This window comes from Equus asinus, chromosome 17 (assembly GCF_041296235.1).
Source record: "Equus asinus isolate D_3611 breed Donkey chromosome 17, EquAss-T2T_v2, whole genome shotgun sequence".
NCBI lineage: Eukaryota > Metazoa > Chordata > Mammalia > Perissodactyla > Equidae > Equus > Equus asinus.
The window spans coordinates 17671057-17696846 of record NC_091806.1 but is presented as its reverse complement, the minus strand read 5'-3'; the positions used below and the strand labels follow the sequence as shown (position 1 = coordinate 17696846).

The 25790-nt window shown below is 34.5% G+C and overlaps 2 protein-coding genes and 1 pseudogene across 4 annotated transcripts in view; all 3 read left to right on the top strand.

Moving 5' to 3' along the window:
* Positions 1-13994, top strand: part of LOC123284635 (ubiquitin carboxyl-terminal hydrolase 25-like) — a 95986-nt gene extending 81992 nt beyond the window's left edge. Inside the window, exons 9-10 of the mRNA XM_070487734.1 lie at positions 10258-10311; positions 13017-13994. Of these exons, the coding sequence (XP_070343835.1) occupies positions 10258-10311; positions 13017-13022 (60 nt within the window). The 3' untranslated portion in view covers positions 13023-13994. The remainder of the gene's footprint in view (positions 1-10257; positions 10312-13016) is intronic.
* Positions 192-24558, top strand: LOC139040758 (olfactory receptor 5L1-like). Of its 3 annotated transcripts, none has more exons than XM_070487732.1 (2): positions 192-2390; positions 22135-24558. In XM_070487732.1, the coding sequence occupies exon 2, from the start codon at positions 22216-22218 to the stop codon at positions 23149-23151; it is 936 nt and encodes a 311-aa protein (XP_070343833.1). In that variant the 5' UTR covers positions 192-2390; positions 22135-22215; the 3' UTR covers positions 23152-24558. The 3 variants fall into 3 exon arrangements, with proteins under 3 accessions (XP_070343833.1, XP_070343834.1, XP_070343832.1); XM_070487733.1 differs by lacking the exon at positions 192-2390 and adding an exon at positions 20322-20449; XM_070487731.1 differs by lacking the exon at positions 192-2390 and adding an exon at positions 20842-20972.
* On the top strand, positions 13047-13983 carry LOC139040757 (olfactory receptor 5D18-like; annotated as a pseudogene).
* Positions 24559-25790: the final 1232 nt, after the last annotated feature.

Here is a 25790-nt window from a genome sequence, read left to right as displayed (position 1 = left end):
GTGTGAAGAAGATTGGTCCTAAGCTAATATCTGTTGCCAGTCTTCCTCTATTTATTTTCTCCTCAAAGCCCCAGTACACAGTGGTATATTATAGTTGTAGGTCCTTCTAGTTCTTCTGTGTGGGATGCCACCACTGGCATGGCTTGGACGAGTGGTGTGTAGGTCTACACCCACATTTCAAACAGGTGAGCAGTGGGCCAAGGAATTGGAGCATGCAAACTGAACCAGTAGGCCACTGTTTGTTATTTTCCTTTTGTCTTGAATTGAGAGTCTCTGTTACTTCTCCTCTCATCTCTTATAGTTTTTGGTTTATGGAAATCATTGCTTTGTCATTAGATATATAAATATTAATAACTGCTATATCTTCATTGCGGATTCTAGCTTTTGTAATATAGTGTTTGTTTCTTTTACTACATTTAAAACTTTATGGTCTGCATTTTCCTTTGTCACATGTCATGATTTTGACATCATTTTATTTCCTTTTTTCTAATACCTTTATCAAATTGTAATTATTTTTTTAGTTTTAACATGCATACAAAAAAGTGCATGAAAGCCAGCATGTGTTTTTACAAAATCAGCACCGCTCTGTAACTAGCATAGAGACCAAGAAGAAGGACTTTAACAAAACTCAAGGCACGCTTGATCATTTTCATTTACCAACCTTCTCTAATTCAAATAAAATTACTATATAAATTATAACATCAATATTTTATGTTTTTAACTATAAAACTATACAGAATATTTTTGTATCTAGTTTCTTATGCTCAGCATTATATTTATAACATCTATTCATCTTGTTTGCAAATTTCTTTGAATATATCCCAAATTATAAAAGTAAAAATGTTGATGGCTTTTTAAGTTTTTTTGTTTTTGTTTTTTACTTTGCAGGTATTACAGATAGTGGCAGTACGAAGAATCTTGCTATATTGTTTGATGAACATAAATATTTCCATGGGGTATAGACCTGGGTAAATTTCTGAGTAGTATCTTATGCATGTGTTTATCTACTTTAAACATTATGAAACGAGACACAGAGCTAAGTCTCTCTAGAGAAACTCATGCAGCTATAATAATATAAGACATACTATATTTTAAGTAAAATAAAATTGCTAAATATAAAGAGGATTATTTCTAAATGTTATAGAGCTCTACCAACTAAGAAGAAATTACAATTCAAATATCCATACACTTGATAATAGATCTTCAAAACAGGTAAAGAAAAGATCCAGAGCTATAAGAAGAAATAGATAAGTCCTTCATTGCCATGGCAGAATTTAACGTACTTCTCCCATTGATGAATAAACAAGCAATACAATATCTAAGAATATAGAAGTTGTGAATTACATAATTGAAATATTTGACTAGTTAACTTTCAAAGAATATGACTACCAACAAAAACAGCATACATATGTTTTTCAGTGCACATAGAAAATTTACTACAATTGACTATTTGCTGGATCATAAAGCAAACCACAACAAAGATTGAAGGACTGAAATCATTCAGAATATTTTCTGTGACAATGAAATTAATTTAGGGATCACTAACTTATTCTTCAATTTTAACTTTACTGAATCTCCTTGTTTATGAATTTCTCATGTATATAGCACAGTGTTGAATTTAAGCATGTCCTTAAATTTATTAATCAGTATGTTCTGTTTCAGTTCTGTAATATTTTGTCATGTATAAGATATTTTACATCATACACATGGATGTATATTTATACGGATATGTAATACTCATAGGTGTGTATATATCTAGAGAAATGACTTTTCACCATTTTGGGTTTTTTGCTCATCTTTTAAGGAAGGTTTGTATTTTTGTCTTTATACTAATATCTGTATATATTGTTGATCCCTTTTATTTGTGTATTTACTTATTATAAATGAATTGAAATGAACTGTTAATGCTCTTTATTACTCAAACTGTGTGATGTGTAAGCAACCAAGAGACAACACATTACTCCTAGTTTAAAATTAATAAACAGAAAAACAGGATAAAAATAAAAGGTGAGTTGATGCTTGAATTGTTACGTAATTTATCATCTTTGCACATATAGTCCCTTATCCCTGAAAGAAAGAGGATGGAATAAACGATCTTCAAGGTATATTCATACTGTGAACATCTTGTTTTCTATTCCTTTTCTCTGTTACTCTTTAGAGAAATTAATACACTGTGATTTTAGTGTCTTGATTTAAATTATGGTATCACTTTGCCATCTAGTCGTTATTGTATTTGTACCACTTGTAAAGGAAAGAAATTCATACTTTGCTACTATTTGCAGAGGGATTTTTGTAGTACTGGACCTTATGAAAGAATTCTGCCAATTCCTATATAATTTGGTTGATAATGAGATTACAAATAGATGAAAGCTGAACTGGCAATGTTGGAAGTAAGTGAAACCAATATTTCTTTCTCTTTATGTCAAATTAGAATAACCTTAAGAAAAAAAATTACCTCTTTTCTAATAACAAATAAGACTAAACTGAGATTTAAGAGATTCAATATCAAGTGTACCTTAACTCTTTAATCTTTTCTGAAATATGTGCCAGATTGTAGACTCAACTTAGATCAGAGAAAGATGAAGAAAATTGCCTGTAATCACATTAATTGAGAGTTATACTACACACAGAGCGCTAGTCATGGGCATACAGTTTATACTTTCCATTATCAAAGCTATCTATATCTCTATCTACCTATCTACATCTATACTAATATCTATATATCTCTATCTCTAGCTATATATGTATATATCATACTGGATTTGGGAGGCTATTTTGAATTGAATTTCTTCTTATTGTATGCTATACTTACATACTTATATATGCTTGCATGAATGGTATCCTCATTTGAAGGAAAGAATTAATAAGTCTTACATTGAACCAAATCCCTTTTGGTTAGGAAGGTTAGAGCATGCTACTTAATTAGTGTAAGAGTCACTTTTTTTGAAAGGGTGGTTAAACCAATCCATGAGATACTTCTAATTTCTGAGATCTGAGAAACATAAAAATAATTTAAAAACAATAGAGTATTTGGGAACGCCCAAAATGAAGTGATCTTAGCTAGAGCTCCTGTGAATATGAGGATTAGTCACAGAATATGGGAAATGCAGAGAAACATCGTAGAGTTTTGTTGTTTTATTGAGGAAGACTAGCCCTGAGCTAACTGCTGCCAATCCTCCTCTTTTTGCTAAGGAAGACTGGCCCTGAGCTAACATCCTTGCCCATCTTCCTCTGTTTTATGTGTGGGATCCCTACCACAGCATGGCTTGCCAAGCAGTGCCATATCCACACCTGGGATCCGAACCGGCGAACCCCTGGCCTCCAAAGCAGAACATGCGCACTTAACCGCTGCGCTATGAGGTCAGCCTAAGGAGTTTTATTGTTTGTCTACATTCTTCCTCAAGAACCTCCCCGTTCCTTTTACTTACATTAAAGTTTTTATCTTTATAACCTCTTCTTATATCCTATTAATAAAATTGAGCAACAAAGGGATGCTAAGAATCATTCATACTATTCTATTTTTGGACACTCTGGAGAGAAAGTTCTTTTTCTTAATTCTGAAATTGGTTTTCCTGTGGTTTTTAATTTAATGGAATTAATTCTCTTTCTTGAATACACGGTAAACAAGACCAGCCAGTCTTTCACATTTTAGCCTTGAAATATTTGAAGACATTGGTCAGAGTCTCCTTTTACTTTTCTTCTGTGTTCCAGAAATCTCGAGGACATTAATTGGTTTATTAGATGCTTTATTGCAATATATATTTCTCACTGCTATTTACTTGACACTGCAGGGTACCTACACAGTTATTAATAGTTATTGGGAACCACTGGCTCACACAATGAGATGCTATCCAGGACACAATGCTTCCTTCCAAATTAAAATGAAAATGGGAGTTGCCTCTTTCTGTCTACATAATCTATTTATGGAGTCAATATATCATAATATTAGAATGGGATCAATTTCATTCACAATATCTGTACCTTTTGACAACCACAACTTCTTCATCATTCCTTACTTGTTCTGTTGGCATGGGATCCTATTAAAGAGTTCAACCACGCTGACCCCAACTGCATTCTCTTCACAATTTGGCTCTTCTGATCCTCCAACCTTATCTTTTACTGCTACCTGCATAAACTCTACTTCTAGTTGATAGGAACATGAGCATCCCTATTACTACATTGGCTCAGACTATCTTCTGCTTAAAAATTATTTTGTTTTGCTTTCTTGTCCCTGCAATCCTATCTTAACATTATAGTTCAGCTGGAAGTTCAAAATCCTATTGTGATTTTGCCAATAAGAAAAAATCTTGGATGTTATTCAATTATCAGAACTTATGAAGAGTATTCCTAATGTGCTTGACAACAGTTTAAAGTAAAAAAAAAGAATGATAAAACAATGAAAACTTTGTGCATAGTGATCATGTAAAAAGTGTAGTATCTTTTTTTAAGATTTTATTTTTTCCTTTTTCTCCCCAAAGCACCCCAGTACATAGTTGTATATTCTTTGTTGTGGGTCCTTCTAGTTGTGGCATGTGGGGCGCTGCCTCAATGTGGTTTAATGAGCAGTGCGATGTCCGTGCCCAGGATTCAAACCAACGAAACACTGGGCCGCCTGCACGGGGCCAGCCCCAAAAGTGTAGTATCTTTTAAAACAGCTGTTGTGCTTGATAGGTGGGGCTTCCCCACTGAGTCTGTGCCTGTGCCACTCCCTGTGACCATGGTGGGATCCTGGACTCTCCCACTGGTCAAGAGAATAACCACACAGGGGCTCGGCATTGTCTCCACCTGCTCCCACAGTCTTGCCAGTTGTACTGCCCCTTTGGGGATGCTGTAGTACTGTGGACATTTGTGGCAGCTGAGGGCACTTTCCTATGTGCTGCAGATATGCCACATCTGTTCCTAGGGCACACCAGCCTTTGTGCTTGGTGGGCAGGGCTTCTCCACTAACACTGAGCTGAGTCTCTCCCTGGAGCTGTGGTGGGACTGTGGATCTTCCCACTGGACAAAGGAGTGATCAAGCTAGGGCTCAGGGTTGTTACCACCTGCTCCCATGGTCCCACTGGGACTCACTTCCCCTTATGGGACTACAGTAGAGCTGCGGGAGTTTAAGGAAGCTGGGGGTTTGTTCACTCAGAATTGCAGTTGGAAGTAAGAATAATCACTAGGCTATTTATTTCATTGAATGCAGCAGTCACTAAAATAATCTTCTGGCCAATGTAGGGGTCAGAGCAAAACACAGAAACAAAGAGCTCGATCTTCAAGATCATAAACAAAATTACAATGAGTACCACAGAAATATAAAATATTATAAGAGAATACTATGAAAAATTATATGCCAACAAATTGGACAACGTAGAAGAAATGGATAAATTTTTAGATTCTTATCAGCACCCCAAAGGGAATCAAGAAGAAATAGAGAATCTGAATAGATCCGTCACAACTAAAGAGATCGAAACAGTAATCAAATACCTCCCAAATAAAACTCCAAGACCCAGATGTCTTCTCTGGATAATTCTATCAAACATTCAAAGGAGATTTCCTACTTATCTTTCTCAAACTATTACAGAAAATTGAAAAAAATGGAACACTTCCTAAGACATTCTATGAGGCCAACATTACCCTGATATCAAAGACAGACAAGGACAACACAAAGAAGGAAAATTACAGGCCAATATCACTGATGAACATAGATGCAAAAATCCTCAACAAAACACTGGCAAACGGAAGACAGCAATATATTAAAACAGATCATACACCGTGATCAAGTTCTATTTATACCAGGGACACAGGGATGGTTCTGATTTGCAGGAACATCTGCTAATGAATCAATGTGATACACCATATTAACAAAATGAAGAACAAAAACCACATGATCATCTCAATAGATGCAGAGAAAGCATTTGACAAGATCCAACATCCATTTCTGATAAAAATTCTCAATAAATTGTTTATAGAAGGAAAGTATGTCAACATAATAGAGACCATGTAAGAGAAACCCACAGCCAAATCATACTCAATGGGGGAAAACTGAAAGTCGTCCCTCTGAGCAAAGGAACAAGACAAGGGTGCCCACTCTTACCACTCTTATTCAACATAGTACTGGAGGTTTTGGCCAGAGGAATTAGGAAAGAAAAAGAAATAAAAGGAATCCAATTAGGCAATGAAGAATTGAAACTCTTGCTGTTTGCAGATGACATAATTTTATATATAGAAAACCCTAAAATATCTATCAGAAAGCTATTCGATGTAATCAACAATTACAGCAAAGTTTCAGGGTACAAAATCAACTTACAAAAATCAGCTGTATTTCTATATTCTAATAGTGAGCTAACAGAAAAAGTCAAGAACACAATCCCATTTACAATCACAACAAAAATAATAAAATATCCTGGAATAAATTTAACCAAGGAAGTGAGAGACCTATACAATGAAAACTACAAGACTTTGCTGAAAGAAATTAATGATGACACAAAGAAATGGAAAGACATTCCATGCATATGGATTAGAAGAATAAAGATAGCTAAAATGTCCATGCTACCTGAAGCAATCTAGATTCAATGCATTTATCTTCTTTCAACGCATTCACAGTTCTAAGAATCTATTCCAAAGATAGAGTAACAAAACTATGTATAAATCACATATTCCCAAGCATTATTTATAATACCCATAGACTGGATAAAATCCAATATGAGGGTTGTTGATTAAACTATGGGTCAGAATAAAGAAGTATACAGCTATGAAAATGGAAAAAGGAATCTTTCTATATATTGCAATGGAGTGCCCTACAGGAGATTTTCTTATGTGAATAAAGACAAGACAGAAATTTTTTGTAGTGTGATAAATTGTGTGAGAGAAGAGGGAAAGATAAAACAAAAACTAATAAAGATAGGAAGAGATGAAAGAAAACTTTTAGGAATATAAGTTATAATTTAGCTTTAATTTGGGGGAATGTAATATTTTACATACTTTAAAAGACATATTTATCTCAAAAAGTAAACAAAAAATCTCTAAAATTTAAAACAACAACAAATGAATCTATAATGTTGGACACATGGTCACACAGTGTTTCTATAAAAGACTTTAAACACAGCGTTTTGAGAGTATGTCCTCATTGTGTAATGTTTATTTACTATAAATTAAATAAGTAACTATTGAAATATCATTGAAACTAAAGTTGCAAACATAAAAGAGTTACAGCTCTAAAGGAAGAGAAGATATGCAAAAAACTTTTCATCTTAATTTGAAATAGAAATTTAGTTTGAAACACTTTTTCTCTTAAAAATAGTGTCACTCATAGTGAGAACCTGGTAGCAATGAACATCCCTATTCCCAAAATTTTCTCTCAAGGGAAATCTTTGATCTCTAAACAGAACCAGAACTTTTTGGAAAAACAAATGATTTGAAGGCTGAGGTAGAAAATGTTATGACCCTTAAGCAACTTAATTTTCCAGAAAGCAAGAATGTTTTTAACAGCTAGTTGAATCATTTCAAAGAGATATAGAAGGCAGTTTGAAATGGTTCCCACTGGCTTACAATTAACATAAAAATGAATGTTGATTGCAATTCATTTAAAGGCATGAAATATGTTTAAATGTAAACATTTAAATCCAGATGCCAACAACACAAAAAATAATGTCACTGGTTACTATTAAATGAACTTTGCTGGGGGATCAAATCATTACTTTGAAAACTGGTAAATAAAGAAGATAAATATTTATACTGGCTTTCCTTTATGAACTTTATATCAGGATTACCTAATAGTTTATGAGGGGAAATTCAGAAGAAATAAGAGCAGATAAAAGGATTGAGTTGATAAATCACAACTTTAGAGCTCCCAATAAAAAATGGTTCAAGGAAATGCTTTCAATAGATAGTAAAATCATTAAGTGAAAAGTTGATAAGAACTGTTAAAAGGAAGTAATCAAGCTGACGCTACCTGAATCCACAGATCAGACTAAGTGGCACTAAAATTTGGAGAACTAATTAACATGTACCTTACAATTTGGTGCAACCAGAAGTAGTCAGAACCACCTATGAAGAATTCTTGCCTAAAAGAAGCAGAGTGAAACTGAAGTAATAAATCTTGATGTGAGTATCAATTTACAAACATTGGTGCAGGAACAAGACAAATGACAAAGCAATAAGCTAAATACAGAACTTGCAGCATTCTACAAACGGTCCATGTTTTCCAAAAAGTTACCCGAACACACATATGTGTACAAACTCATACACGCGTGCAAACACACGAGGAACGGTACATAATAGAACATAATGTTACATAATAGAGAAAGCTTAGTTATAGCAAGGATATTTTTTTGATTTTTGAATCAAACTAACTGTAAAAATATATCTTTGAAGCAATTGGGGAAATTTAAACATGAGTTTGGTATTAAATTATTTAAGAATACATTATTATTTTTATTAGGTGTAATTTTGACATGAGTGTTTATTTGAATGTTTTTTATCAGTTTACATTTTTTATAAATTCCTTTTAATGACTTAGTTCTGTTAGCAAATGGATTGATAGAGAAATATAATACCCTAAACATATAATTATATTTTAACTGACTCAAATTTATAAGACTGGAAGTCATGGACTCGCTGTCCCTAAAATGTCTCAACCCTTCAGGACAAAGAACACCACACATAGTCCTGTTTTCTGGGCTTCACACAGCACTTTTGGCCAAAAATACATTTGGGACAGGAAAAATATCGATGTAGAAAGCAGTTCTTGTAGTTCTTTGTTTTGAGACCTGCAGCATTGGCTGAAGTACTTTTTGTTTTCATGAATGCCTTCAAAAGACTTAAAGTTTGAAAATTACATTGATAAACCTCTTTTACATTTACAATCTCAGTTTATATTGCAGACCTGAATTTATTTCATGGTAGTTTATTAATGAAAATGTACTGCAAAAGTGCTCAACTAATGTCATCTCATATTTTGTTATCGTTCTAATAAATAACAACACTGTGGCATAAATACAGCTTTAAAGGACATCCATAAATGTCCCAGATAGATGTCCTTGTTTTTCTTTCTGCCATAAATAATGTCATTCTGAAAAACCCATTGTATTTTTACAAAAGGGATTTAGAAGGCATGAAATATCACCACAAACTGCAAATTATTGAGATGCATTAAAAAAAAACAAACCTGATTGTCGATTTGAAAATCAGTAGTATTTGCTGCTCTTTGGCAAAAACTCAACACTCTTCCCCCAGGTATTTGCATAATTTACTCTCTCACTTCATAATGGTCGATACTCAAATAACACCTCATTATGGTCTTTGCTGAGCTCCCTGTTTAAAGTGACACCTTCAATTTTATATTTCTTCCATTTATAATTACAGGAAATTATTATGTATTTTTTTGTTTTTTTGTACCCCCAATTACGTATAAATTTGTTGACAAAGGGGAGTTCTTTGTCTTTTTCCCCAATACCTAAGAGAGTACCCAGCTCAGGGTAAACCTGTAATAAATATTTATTGAATCAATGAATGAAGGAAAGAAAAATTAGCAATTATGTATCCCTATTATGTACTCAAACTTCTTTCCCTGGTTTCTGACTAGAGAGAAAATTCAGCAGAGTGCACATTTGTTTTGGCATGTTTTTCTTTTATTTTGACTGCCCAGTTTCAATAATCACATCTAAAGCATCCTTATTGTTCTTTGTGAAGTATCTCTTTTCTCAAACTTAAACCCTTCATGGTTCAGGTAGGTTTGGCTCTATTCCCAGTTCCTTGAAAGGTCATGTTTATCATTCCATAAAGATTCATGGTATACTTACTTTATGCTAGTCACTGTTCTAGACACTTAGACTATATCAGTGAATATATTCTCTGCTTTCCTGGACATTTTATTCTAGGAGGGGGAAACAAACAATATGAAAGAATGTAATAAATAATGATTAAACATATATTTGAACCATGTTACATACTTGAAACACTAAATTGGGTAATGCAGTAACCCCTGGAGTATAATAGTATGTTCATGGAAGTTTTCACTGAAAAGGTGCATTTGAACAAAAACTTAAGGGAAAGCATTCCACGGTAGACAAAAAAAGTGGTAGAAAGGACCATAAGGAAGGAGTGTGTGATATTTTTTGAGAAACAAAAAGTGAGGAACAAAAGCCAGGCGGCCAGATTAGCTGGAGAAAGTAGAGGGGAGAAAGAGTAATAAAATAGGACAGAGATTTTAAAGTAACAGGACAGACGGTTTTCCCAAATTAATATTTAACTTTGTAAATATCATTGATTTAGCTCTCTATGGATCACGATGACCTAAAAGATGAATCTTCACACTTGTCCGATATGGTAAGAATGGATGGTATAGAGGAAGAGGGTTGTGCCCAGCATATAGTAGTCAATCAGTTAATACCAGATAATGATGACTTCTATAATTACATAGTTTTGATAATTGTAGGAAGGTGTGGAAGTGATTGGGGGCTGGAGGAAGAGACTAAATGAAACTTCATTTCATATAAATAAAATGCCCCTCATGTTGCTCCAGGTTTTCTAGTACACAAGAATTACATCAGAGAAAAGTCATTGATTTTAACTGTTTACTTAATGACCTCAAGACAATGGGGCAATAGGTGGTCTCTAGGGTTCCTGTCCCAAAGGTAGTGACTATAGCTATAAGAATGCATACATCACTCTCAACCTGCAGTGGTCCTTCCTTTGCCATCAGCAGATTTGTTTTAAGATTCTGCGGAAAGATTGATGTTAATTTCAATGTGTGGTATGTAGAAAACAACATGAGGGATGGAACTTGCCTTTTATATCTAGACAGTTCTTGAAAATATTTAGTCAAAAGTTACATATCTGAACATGCAAGGAAGAGGTTGACCATTTACTTTACAGAGCTTTGCGTTAGAAGGCCTGGCTCAGCTGAGCTCCTCACTAACAGCCCATGAACAACAGCTACTGGTGTGGATGGGGAGAGAAGAGCTCTGAGAATTTGAGGGACTGTGCATTGTCTTGATTCTGTAAAATTTTTGAAGGGGAGTCAAGTTAGAATACAAAAATGTTTAAATAAAATGAAACAAGTAGAGATTGAATAGACTGTCTAGTGAAAATTAAAAGGGACCAGCTTTAATTAAGATTATAAAGCAGGAAACAGTTGTCCTGTGAGAGCAAACATTACAACAAAATGGGGAAAGAATTATAAGAAAGAAGATTTTAACTGTTATATTTTCTATATAGCATTTGGGACACAAGAGGCATTATATTAAGTATTTAATATTAGTTTAAAGTGAATTCCTTTTTTTTCAAAAAAGATTGGCACCAGTGCTAACATCTGTTGCCAATCTTTTTTTTTTTTCCCTCCCCAAAGCCCCCAGTACATACTTGTATATTGTAGTTGTAGGTCCTTCTGGTTGTACTCTGTGGGATGCTGCCTCAGCATGACCTGATGAGTGGTGTCATGTCAGCACCCAAGATCAGAACAGGTGAAACCTTGGGCCACCAAAGCAGAGCACGTGAACTTAACCACTTGGCTACATGGCTGGCTGGCCGAAAATGAATTCTTAAATGCCCTAGCTAAATTAAATATTGTATTAAGAAAAAAAGCTTGATAATTAGAATGTCTGGCTTTGCAATGGATTGTCTTTTGAGGTTGTCTTTAATATTCAAATTTATGGGTATAGAAACAGGACCATTGAGGGTCTCAGTTTTGCATATGATCTGACATTTTATTGATGAGCCATCTGAAATCTATTTCTTGGGTCCTGAGACCAGAGATAATCTTACCACAAATGATAAAGAAAGAGTTTTCCAGAATGGTAAGATCTTAGAAGTATTGGCAACAGTTTAGAGAAATATAATTCTCTTGTATCACTATTTCCTCATGAAATGTCTTCAGAGTGCAATACTACCTCAATTTATAATCTCTCCCCTTCATACATAATATAGGACAGAATGAATATCCTATATGTCTTGAAGGGAGAACAGAAAGAGAGTAAGACAGAGACTTAGGAAGGGGCAGTTTCTAAGTCAGAGTCTTTACTATAGTTCCTTATTCCTGAGAGAGAAAATTTCCCTAAATGTCATTCCTATTTCATCTTGATGTTGCTTTCTAGTATAACTCTGTGGCATGTATGCTGTCTTTGGACTATTTCCCATAGGTTTAGAGTCTCTAGTTTGTCAATTAAAAGTATGATGATTTAATAAAGGAAATATGTTAGCATCTAGACTAGAATATGGATCAGAGTCTGGTGTAATAAAATGGATACAGGGCTGGGAGTCTGGGGATCTGGGATCTAGTCATAGTATGTAGATTGGTCCTTATTTGCATTTCATTGGGAAAGCCAAGACTCTCCAGCTTTGTGTTTTGTCACCTCCACAATAAAGAAGTAGACTACATTATCTTTATCATCAGCTCCATTTTTATTATTGCATAAGTATTCAGGAAGGATTGACTCCCTGAACTGAAGGGCATACTCTGAAAATAATTAATTAAGGTTAATTTTGATAACAGATTTACTGAGTCAGATCCAAAAGCAAAGATTAAAGTGCTATATGGAATTAACAATAAAGGCACAGATGTAAAGTATTAGGGGTGTTCATTCTTAATGTCACAGTGTGAGTGTACAATGCAAAAATTAATATTTTCAGAAATTTCTCATTTTTGTTACTGACTATAGGACTGACTTAATCAGTCATTGCATTATGCTAGGCTTATCTTTTATGAACTTACAATGTTCAAGGAGAGCTGAAAAAGTCATGAAAATATTTGACAACATAACTATAAATCTCTCGATTTCGTATTATTTTTAAATATTAAAAAATTACAATTGAGAACTTAAAAAAGTAATTCAATAATTGTATTGTTTTTACCTAAAGAAAAATTTAAAATTTTAAATGGTTATCATGTTTGAAAAGTTTAGACATTGAGCATGTCGTAAATAAAAATTACACAGAGAAATCCTGAAAGATATTTTGCTTTGTTTTCCAATCTTGGTAAGGTTAGTTAACCAAGCTTCTTATATCCTCACTCTCCTTAATCTTTTTGTTTTCAGGACTGATTCAGACTCTAACAAACAGAAACCATGTTGCTGTCAGAGAGAAATAAAACTTGGGCCACGTTCACTCTCTTGGGCTTCTCAGATTTCCCAGAACTGCAAATCCCTCTCTTCTTGATTTTTCTGGCCATCTACAGTGTCACTGTTGTAGGGAATATTGGGATGATTGTAATAATCAAAATTAACCCCAAACTACACACCCCTATGTGCTTTTTCCTCAGCCACCTTTCATTTGTGGATTTCTGCTATTCCTCCATCATTACTCCCAAGACCCTGGTGAACCTAGTTGTAGAAGACAGAACAATTTCATTTATAGGATGTGTAGTACAATTGTTTTTCTGTACTACCTTTGCAGTAACTGAATTCTTTTTATTAGCTGTGATAGCCTATGATTGCTTTGTGGCCATTTGTAACCCTCTGCTCTACACATTTGCCATGTCCCAGAAACTCTGTGCCGTGCTAGTGGTCAGATCATATGCATGGGGAGTAGCTTGTTCCTTGATATTCACATGTTCACAATCAAGTTATCATTTCAAGGTTTCAACACAATTAATCATTTCTTCTGTGAATTCTCCTGATTGCTGTCCGTCTCTTGCTCTGATACTTGTGTCAACCAATTGCTGCTTTTCATTTTTGCCACCTTGAATGGGGTCAGCACACTACTCATCATTCTCATGTCTTATGTGTTTATCATTGTCAACATCCTCAAAATGCATTCAGCCGGTGGGCGCTGCAAAGCCTTCTCCACCTGTGCCTCACACCTGACCACCATTACTATCTTCTACTGCACCATCCTCTTCCTCTACTGTGTGCCCAACTCCAAAAACTCCAGGCGCACAAAGTGGCATCTGTGTTTTACACCGTGGTGATCCCCATGTTGAATCCTCTGACCTACAGTCTGAGAAATAAGGATGTCAAGGCTACAGTAAGCAAAATAGTGGACAGTAAACTATTTCCTTATTAAGAATATTATTTTAGGGTCGGCCTGGTGGCGCAGCGGGTAAGTGCACATGTTCCACTTCTTGGTGGCATGGGGTTCGAAGGTTCAGATCCCGGCTGCGGATATGGCACTGCTTGGCAGGCCATGCTGTGTTGGCATCCCACATATAAAGCAGAGGAAGATCGGCACGGATGTTAGCTCTGGGCCAGTCTTCCTCAGCCAAAAGAGGAGGACTGGAAGTAGTTAGCTCAGGGCTAATCTTCCTCAAAAAAACAAGAAAGAAAGAGAAAAGGAATATTATTTTAGTAGAGTTTGTCCCTGACATGTAAATAAATACTGCACATAAAAGTTGATTTTAAAGAAACCTTTACAATTATGAAGAGTTAATCTTGTATAATGGAAAGATCATGGATTTTGGTTCAAACAGAGTAAACTTGGCTCTGTCTCTTACTGGAAAATAAGACAGCCATCTCTCTCATCTTGAATTTTTCATCTACAAAATTGAGATAACATAAAATAGCTCTTAACCTGACTGTGAAGATTAAAAGACTATATGAATATCATGTGTAAAACCTTGTATAATCTCAATAAACAATTTTGTCCTCTTTATTATGCATGTAATACACTACGCTTTCAATAAATATGTGAATATCTCTCACAAAAGTACCAATAGCAGTTAAAATACAACTAGTTTTCATCCTTCAACGAATGTAAAATCCAGTGTGGACAGTAGGGCAGTGAAGAAAGTGACCTTTGTCTAAGGTAGAAAATAATAAATATCATAGAGAATTTGAGAGAAAGAAAAGTTTCAAATCCATTTAAAGACTTTAGAGAAATTCCTTCATAAAATAGATATTGTTTGAATTTGTCCTTGGATAACAGAACAGACAGAATTTTAGGAGACACATTTCAACAAGCTTTGTTGAGAAGACAGAAGCATGGTAAGATCAAGGAAACCAAAATGTAGTACTGAGTCAATGATGCAGCAATTTTTTTATTGAGCAAATACTTTATAGCATGCATGTATGTGTATTCGTGTGTGTGTGTATTTTTGTGTATACAGGTTACTTGGAATGAATGGAAAGTTGGTAATATGTGATCTGTATTCTGAATGGGTTTCAAAGGAGCTCCTGTATGGCAGGATGATAAGCTGTGATAGGCTCCACCAGAGCCTGAGAAATAGTAGAGTGGATCTCAAAAAATATTATAGGCAAAAAGTAAGCAGGATGAGTGTCTACCCAATCTGTATTTTATGCTATCATTTTGCCTATAACCCGTCAAAAACATGATCAGTTCTTTATGATTCTTTTTTCTGAACATCAGTGTAATCTCTGAATCCTCAACTGAACATCCACCTTAAAAAAAAGTGTGGGGTATGCCTAGAGGCATAGCAGTTAAGTTAGCGCTCTCCACTTCAGCAGCCTGGGTCCACCGGTTCGGATCCCTGGTACAGACCTATGCACTGCTTATCAAGCCATGCTGTAGCAGGTGTCCCACATATAACATAGAGGAAGATGGGCACGGATGTTAGCTCAGGGCCAATCTTCCTCAAAAAAAAAAAATCCTGTTTGGAGTTGCCTCAAGTGTTGAAAATTAATCAGCTATGTAACTTCATTCAAAATAAAGTGAAAACCAGGCAGTCATTAGCGTTAAGACCTATTTCACCTGGTAAATAAAAAATACTAGATTTCTCTAACATCAATAACTCACTTTTGCTTGAATGTCTTGTAAACCCTTTTGCTTCTCTTTACTCAATGTGTCTACATAAAATTCCAAGCTAGTCATCAGTATAATGGAAGAAATAAATTTCCAAGTGTGTTTTGGTAAGGCAGAACAACTAAGGTGGGGGATAATTTTATATGGATTCAAAACACTTATTTGGAATGTTCATATTATTTTAAACTTATGATCATTATCAAAATGTTGCATTCATGTATATTATATGATAAGAAATCAATGAAACAACCCCATTGTACGGAAAGATAAAATATGTAAGAAACAGTGTTTTGGATATTGGATGTCGGATGAAGGAATGCTTTTCTCTTCTATTGACTTCTGTTTCTCTAGGTATTCACAAATTTCTTGTTTCATACATATTTAGCAATTACACAATTTCTAATTTTCTTTGAAATTAAAAAATTATTTATATTAATCTTAAATTGAATTCATGATGATTAATGCCTCTTTATAGAGAATTTTATTTTACTTCTGTCCTGCTTGGAACAAGGATGACCACATTTTGTGGTAGAACTAACGCAACCCATTTTGCTTTTACTTTGAGGAAATCACAGCATATGATATTTAAATGACCTGGCCCATTGTTGATGGAATTAATGCAATCATTCAAGACTCCAGACACATCAGATGTACAATTTCCACTAAATGCCAGCATACAGTCATATTGTTTTCATTTTCAATTTGTGACATTTCAGACTCTTTATGGTAGATTCTGTAGCTTCTATGTAGAACATGAGTTACGTTAGTAGCCTTCACATTTTTTGGTCATGTACTTCTCAAGAATTTAATTTTACATATAAAATATTTCATCATGAATTTAGCAGCAAAATGTGTAATTTGCAGTGCATAGCATAATCTGTTTAAAAGACATAAATAATATCTGAAAAAGCTTTGTGCCTTTCCTTCTCTTGAACTTATATTCAATCCTACTCTCCCCACTGAACATTACAATTTTATTAATCAGATTCATACTTTTTATTTCATGATGCTTTTGGGAAAATCAGAAGTTTTTCTTTCTGTATTGAGTTAACCTTGTAATGATTCAATAATAATTGCACCACTAATTAAAAATATAATTGCATTGAAAATTTGGATAAATATAATTAATCAAAATTAAAAAATATTTTAGGACATATTTCTTCATATGATTAATATTATGAGTATATGTCTGCATTATTTATTTTGATTAATTAATGTATCCTTGGAAAGACATCACTTAATTTTAGAAAGCAAGAGGGTTCAGAATCATTTATATTTCCATTTTGTAAAAATGAAAATACTGAGACTATTCGGTCATATTAAATGTAAATGAGACTAGAAATTCTGCCAGAAATAGTGCTTTAATAGGAATATCACTCAACTCTTTCAACTCCATCCAAGTTATGTGACAATTTGTCACAATGATCTTTCATGAAAATATTTTTCAATAATGCATTAAACAAAATTAGATTGTCTTCCAATTTTGCTAAGGGTCAAAATTTTGGAAATTATATCTTTCAAAAGGAGTTGTTACCCAGGGACATAGAAAACTTGGTTCAAATTCTTTAGTCCTTTCCATATCCAAGCCTCCTTTCAACTCTTCTGATCAAATGGCAGAATCATTTTCTCCATTCCTGGGATGTAAGCTGTTTTTGTGCCTAGCTTTGTCTAGCTGAAGTGACACCGCATTAGTTTCAAGCCTCTGAGAGGGCTTGTGAATCTTTCACAATCTGGAATTTTCATAGTCCCTTAGAAAGCTGTTCTGTGAACAAGCACAGGCTAGCATATTGGATAATGAGAAACATAGACACCAGACTTGAGTCTGAAGCCTCCAATCATCTAACCCACCAAGCTAATATCATACACATAGCTAACCACGCCAAGATCAGCCATGTCAGGATCAGATCAACAGAAACTAACTTACTGACTCATGCAATACTGACCAGTGCAATAAATAGCTATTGGTTTTAACTAATATGTTTTGGAGTGGTTTGTTATGCGATCATTAGAACCACCCATGTTCACGGCCACCAGCTGGCTCAACGGTTAAGTTCTCATGTTCTGCTTCAGTGGCCTGGGGTTTGCTGGTTTGGATCCTGGGTGCTAACCTATGTACCACTTGCCAAGCCATGCTGTGACAGGCGTCCCACATATAAAGTAGAGGAAGATGGGCATGGATGTTAGCTCAGGGCCAGTCTTCCTCAGCAGAAAGAGAAGGATTGGCAGCAGATGTTAGCTCAGGGCTAGCCTTCCTCAAAAATAAAAAAGAAAGAAAAAAAGAAAAAAAAAGAACCACGCATTTTCTTAATTTCTGAAAATGTTACCACAAAGACTTTCCAAGTCTTATATAACAGTTAAGCATATCTGCTATTCTTCCAGTTACAGTTACCTTTATTAAAACAACGGAATTGAGAAGTTTAGAAAATTTAACATACTGTTGATTTCATTGAGCCTTACAATACAATATTTTACTTCAATGGTATTATTATATGTGTTTTAAATACAATTCATCAAAAACTGAGAGCTTCATATTGATATTATTCAATTTAGGGATAATGACCATGAAATCAATTTCAATAAAATTTGTATATTTAAATCAGTTTTTAAAAACTCCTGCCATGTCTTTAAGTCTAAGACAAATAGATAAACAAAGTAATTTTCCTGTATGTGGGTTGCTGAGATGATATAAAACATCACTGCCAATGATACTCTTTATAGATAGTCTTTTAGTTTTTCTGTCATGGGACTCTCTCCTTCAGGAGGATGCATTTTGTGACAATACTTTCATGGTGCACTAAGAACAAAAAGAATAGATGTTAAAAATTCGTGTCATCAATCTACTATATATCTGATTTCAAAACATCACTGTATTGGCTAAAATCCATGTCTAATGCCATCATTTTCCATGAAAAGAAATATGTACTATATCTCAGAGTATGACAAGAAGTCAAGCCATGGGTTTGAAGTGTCTTCATTAAAGAAAACTACAGGATTCATGAAAAACAGTATTTCAAATTGTCCTTATGTTTTGGAAGTTTGCTTTCATTTTTCTAATTGGGGCAATTCACATAGTAATATGCAAATAGTAAGAGGAATCCTTAGTTTTGAAAAATGTGAGAAATGGGATTGTGAGAGTGCTAGGTGGAACACAGACCTGGAAACACTCTTCAAACTCAGAAAATGATCAGATGGATCAATTTTAGGAAAATATGTATAGGTCGTTGAGAATTTCAAAAGTGATTACCTGTAACTAATTACATCGATGGAGTTCTTGAAATGTTGGGTATATCCAAGAGCACAAACACCAGACAGTAGTTTGAACACTGTTGGTTTAGGAAGACATTATACGGTCAGAAAAGGAGCAGACCTGGGAGAGGTCCTCGAGGCAATCCCATTTAATGGTGTCTGTCATTGAATAAGGAGTATGATATCTCAGCACCCTTCAGTAGCTTTGCTTTTCCTCACAGGGTCATATGTGTGGCACAATATAAAATGCAGCATTTAGTCTCATTCTGTCAGTGATTCTGTGTGTGACTTTGGGCAAGTTGGATCTGACTATGCCTCAGTCACCTCACTCATAAAGTTACACAACTATACCAGGCTCACTTATTTTTATAAAGATGAAATTTGTTAATAGTTGTATTCAGGATAGTACCAGAATATAGGAAGTGGTCAAGAAATGTGAGAAATTATTATTATTTTCAGTAAAAGAGTTCATTATCCCCACCCCTTTCTGGTATTTGTCAGAACTCTGGTGTGGCTTCAGCCCTTATGCCCTCCAGGAAGGAGTTTTTGAGTATAAGACAGGCAAAGTTTATAAGACCTATCCATATATTTCACTAAGGCAATGCGAACCCTGGCTCACAGAGCAATGCTTGGATGTATCATATAAGGCTCTGAAATTCATCATGAACTCTGGAAGTAATCACGTTAAATTATAATAATATGTACCAAGTTGTGATAGTATTTTCCCCTGTTTATCTCTCCTAGGAGTTATTAATTGTTTGAGTCTCAAGTTGTAGTTTTCTCGATATCATGTTGATGTCCCACAGAGATCAATGATGATTTGGAGAAGCTTAAGAAATATGGGCCCCAGAGATACCCACACAAAAACATAAAGCCTAAAACATTTTCCATCATAGCATCTTCAGAAATCGGGGAAGCAATATCTATCCCACAGTTTGGTTAGTTGGACTACACTCTGGTTTTTGGGAATGGACATGAATGACATTTTCTGGGATCTGGATGCTTGCTATTTTTTTCTTATGGGATAATTTGTTATAGCCTTGTGTAAGAGAAGGAGAAATTGTAAGTGAAGGCAGTGGTATTAGACACATTTTTAAAAATCTGTATTTAGCTTTCTCTTAAGTAGAGAGTGTTTTAAGAAGTGCCATGTTTTGAGCACTCATTTATGAAAATATTTTCCATTTCTATATTGAAAAATAAGCTTAATGGAAAATGAGAACAGTTTAATCTGCAGAATCAAGTATCTTGTAATAGTATTAGTGTAAGAGGGAAAAGAATGTCAAGAAATTGGAAAGAATGCTTGATTTCGCTCTCCTTCCCTCTTTTTCCTTTCTCACATTAACTCCTTCTATGGAATGTGGTAAAGAGAGCATGGAGATTTTCCTGATAGTCACTCTGATGCTGAGAGTGGTAGTAAGTTGTCCTCAGGACTGCTCATGTGGGAACACAGACATGGAACCACCTCGGAAGCAGAAAAGAGAGGAACTATTTTGGCCTTGTGCAAAGCACTTTGAAATGTCTCTTCATAGTAGGTTTCTCAACCTTGGTCCTATTGATGTGTGGGCCAGATAATATTTTGGTGTTTGCATGTGCTATTGGTGTGTGTGGGGGCTGGGGCAAGGACTGTCACATACATCATAGTGTTTAGCAGCCTCCTTAGTCTCTACCCACTAGATGTCAGCAGGGCCCCTCCTTATCTTGACAAGCAAAAATGTGTCTAGGCAATGACAAATTTCCCACGGGAATCAAAACAACTCCTGGTTAAGAACCACTGCTTCATAAGTAATCAACAACCTGAGTTTTCATCTTTAGGCTTGAAAAAAGGAAGAAGTTTATACTCAGAAAAAGATAAATAACTTACTTTTATTGACTGTTGAAGAGAGAAACCATATCATCAGAATAATTATTTGTTTTCAAAATGGGATTTCTTAATATATACATCCTTCAACTCTTTGAAATCATTTGAAGAATCAGGAAAATACTTGGCTGTAGTGAGTTTTCATACAGATTCTCTTTCCTCCGGGGATTACCAACTAGTGCCTCACAGTCAGGTACGTGTCTACCAACGGTCAGGAAGGAGAGAACAAATGAGAGTGTTCTCATCATCTATTGTCATTTTCTATTTGTCAAAGGCCTTGAATGTATCCTTCCTTTATTAAAAAAACAATCACACCCTCCTTCCCCATTCTACTCCATAAATCTTAAATTTTGTGAGAACTCGGGCAAGTTTCTACATTGCTTTTTTAAAAAAAATTGATTGGAACAAAATACTTCTGTGTCATGGATGTTGTGAGGATTAAGTAAACAACACAATTTATATAAACAGATACAATATTCTGCCTGTACAATCTGGCTTACTGTTTTTTAACTTGCCATTTTATCATAGCCATTTTTCAGCTCATTAAAAGTTCCTCAAAATATCATTTTAATAGTTGCATACTTTTCCATAATGTATAAGTACCATAACGTGAGTTATTTTCCTCTTGTTTGACACTTTATTTCTAAGTTTTATTTTCATAAACAATGCTGCAATGCAGCAGCAAGCATTTGTGTTAATAATTTTATATTCACATCTTCGAGTAGTTCTACAAATAGATTTAAAGCAGGGGATTCATTTGTCAAATAGGTCTTTATAAGGCTTCGGAGTCATAGTTACTGGAGGTTTGAACCAGGGTACCAATTCCAGGAACAATGGTTGACATTGACTTGTATAATTAACAAAATCACTATGCTAATTTTATAGAAAAAATGCTAATATAGAGTATAAAAGCTGCTGTTTTCATCTAAAACATATTGAAAAAATAATCAGCACTGGTGGCTTAACACTTAAATAAGCATATCTTAAATAAGCATATTTCTCATCATTTCAGTGGAAAAAAGAGAAGGGTACTATGTATTACAAAAATTCTTTCCTGGGATCCCATTATTTCCAGTACTGATTAAAGGGAAATAGAGATTTTAGTTTCAAAAAATAATATGGCTAATTAGATAATTAATGACTCAGTTTCAAGCTCTTAATTGTATAGGACTAGTTTAAGGAATTGTATAGGCTTTTATGGATGTGAATGCTTTTGTGTGATCTGTGATTTTAACTGTGAGCTCTATGCATTTGTATGCTACAATGCCTGAACTTTTCCTAAACTTCACAAAAGCAACTTACTATTTCTTTGCTGAAAAAATTAACTATCCTACTTATTCTAATGTCTTTTTTAGGAGACAGTCAAAATGGAATTTGGGATCATACAATGGAGAATAACTACTAATATTGTTCTCCCATCTCAATAAAGTGGGGACATGGCCAAGGAGAACTGCACCACTGTGGCAGAGTTCATTCTCCTTGGATTAGCAGAGGTCCCTGAATTGAGAGTCTTCTTCTTCCTGCTGTTTCTTCTCATCTATGGAGTCACAGTTTTGGGCAACTTGGGCATGATTGCACTGATTCAGGTCAGCTCTCGACTTCACACCCCCATGTACTTTTTCCTCAGTCACTTGTCCTTTGTGGATTTCTGTTACTCCACAATCATTCTGCCAAAGATGCTAGCTAATATCTTAAATGAAGACAAAGCCATTTCCTTCCTGGCGTGTGCTGTGCAATTCTACTTGTTTTGCACATGTGTGGTAACTGAGGTCATCCTGCTGTCTGTGATGGCCTATGACCGTTTTGTGGCCATCTGTAACCCACTGCTGTACATCGTCACCATGTCCAACAATCTTTGTGTGGAGCTGGTGTCCTGCTGCTACCTCTGGGGGACTGTGTGTTCACTGATTCACTTGTGTTTAGCTCTTGAGATCCCATCCTATAGGTCAAATGTGATTAACCACTTCTTTTGCGATCTGCCCCCTCTCTTATTTCTTGCTTGTTCTGATGTCACTATGAGTGAACTGTTGCTATACATTGTGGCCAATTTCAATGAAATCATCACCATCATGATCATTCTCACCTCTTATTTCTTTATTCTTATCACAATCCTGAGGATGCGCTCTGCAGAGGGAAGATGCAAAGCCTTTTCCACCTGTGCCTCCCACCTCACAGCCATCCTTCTCTTCCATGGAACAATCCTTTTCATTTATTGCCGACCCAGTTCTGGCAACAGTATGGATACTGACAAAGTAGCCACGGTGTTCTACACTGTAGTGATCCCTATGCTGAATCCTCTGATCTATAGCTTGAGAAACAAGGATGTGCAAGAAGCTCTCAGAAAAGTGGTGGGCTCCAAAATATTTTCCTAGAGAATATTTTATTAACAGGACTCAGTGTCCCAAAGTGGAGACTGGTGAAAGGGTACAGCGATGGACTTCAGTGTTGAAGTGTTGAAGTGGAGGTAACAGTCAAGCAGCAGGTAGTTATGAGTGAGTCTTTTTGATTCACTTATCTGTGTGCCTCTTCCATGTACAAGGGTAGGATTCAGCATATCTTGGAATTTACAGATTACTTCTTTGCTGTTATTTATTCAAAATGAATTAATTGAGTATGGTTAATGGACTCAAGATACACATATCATTTGCTGTAAAAGCTTCATAAGCTTAATGAAGAAATCACAAGAGTCACATTTTATTTCAGTATTCATTAAGGAAAATATGATTCAATTCCAAGTTGAATTCCTATTATTTTACAATGAAGAACACACCCTTGTCAGATTATGCACAGAATGTGTACATATCCTGTTTGCTATTTCTTGCTTTCTTTATTATTTTTTGTTGTTGTCATTGCAATGTCCAGTGTTTTTGGAATTTCAGAGACTATGATGAAAAATGATGACATTAGTAATAATTATTTCACAGAAATCTTAGAAAAATTATATTACTTGTCATGTGCAATGAGCTTAGAGTAATTCCTGGCATACAACTAGCTCTCTGTCTCTGTCTCTCTGTCTCTCTCTGCATCACTCTGTCTCTCTCATATGTTTTACTATATGTAGTATATTTATATATACTTGCAATCATTTAATAACCATTGTTATGACTGGCAACATTTCTGACTTCGGCCTATTGTTTCACTTTATCTTTCAATTTTTATCTTCATGCTTATTTTACAATATTGTGGATCAAATGACTACTGTGACAGATAAGTGCACTTCTAACCCCTGTTTATGTTTTTGGTTGTGTCTTTACTGTTGATGAAATGATCTTTTTCTCCTTTTCTCTATGTGTCTAAACCACATTTCTTCTTTCAATCCTTATTCACACACACTCTTCAGTATTTGTGAAGGGGGTGAGGAATGGTCGTAAATAACTGAAGTCCATTATATGAATTACTGAATCATAGAAATGTAGATCCAGCATTAAACTTTACTTCTATGTTTTGTCTTGGGTCAAATAAAATGATTTAGTCAAAGCACATAAAACAGCAAGAAAAAGTGTAAAAAGAAACATCTTCTCTATAATAATATGTTTATATTAGACAGGAAACATTATAATGATGATTTATTCAAAGGATAATTTATTTCTGTGTCAAACTAAAATTTAGGGACAGACTAGAAAAAAAGAAGAATTCGAAAAATAGATGTATTTAATGTTCAATGATTTTTAAACTCTTCTCCGTGAGGTTTCTGTTCACTTTGCTCCTACTCCCATTGGGTGTTAATATTCTTCATAATAATTTACAAGACATTTTACATTTAAAAACATTAACCTCAGAGGATAATATCTGCACAATTTGTTAATGTCTTTTAATTTTATGTATTTGGCATTCTTTTTGATATTTAGTTTACATTTTTTATGTAGTTATACTCAATTATTAGCAAATTAAAAAAGAATGTAGTGAAAATGAATCCTGCTCCATTCTATATTTTATCTCATCGTTGTATGATTTTTATCTTAAATTTTAATAAGTACTAAATTTATTGATTTTTATTTATTTTGCATAAGTTTGCTGAATGAATGAAAGCTTACAAAGGAATTGTCCAACTCCCTTTCCCAAACTATATAGTAATGTCACAGCACCATTTATTGAGTATCCTTTTCTTCTCTCTTGTATGTAACATATCTAATTTGTAATGAATGTAATATGTCTATTAAATATTAAAAATTAAATATTTTAATAAATTGTGTTCTTAGCATTGATACTTCTACCAGACCCTGGAAAATATCCTACAGTCCTTACTCCATCTTCTTTAGTAAAGAATAAGGATACATTATTTTATAATGCTTTTTAACATTCAAAATACAAAATTTGTCTATGAGACTGCTGGTATTATGCAAGACTAAAATATACTATCTCTTATCGATTAGCCACTGCCATATTAATACATTGACAGAACAACATTGTGCCCTTATCTGTATACAAGAATCCTTGGTGACGGGAGGATGTCCATAAAAAGCAACAAAAATTAAACATCACATTTAATGGGAACAAGATACAGAGTTCCTTGCAAATGTTTTGCTGTAACAGTTGATTTATTTAGTAGTCACACTCCAAGAAGTAAATTAACTCAATTATATGACTATTTACTCATACCAGATGAAAAATGGCTTTTGAAAAGAATACTCAATAAACAGAAAAATGTATTGTTCAGAAATTTTAAAAAATTGAATTTAACATTTCAACAAATAACCATTTTAAGATCTGAGAAAATAATTTAAAGGCTAAAATGAACCATATTTTGAAATTTAATTCTCCTCTACCAACTTGTTTAATTCTTTGCTGGTATATGGATTCTAAGCAGAACCATTTTTGAAAATAGAGGAATTAGAGCCTGTTCAGGATATTGTTGCTCTACAGCAGAACATGCTTTACACATTTAAAGCTAATAACGTCTATGTCAGGATTTATTTGTCTGTTTGTTTTGATTTTCTTAGGTCACCAAGGGATGAGATTTAGCTGAGGCATATGCAAAACAAACAAGCAAACAGACAAATAACAACAAAAA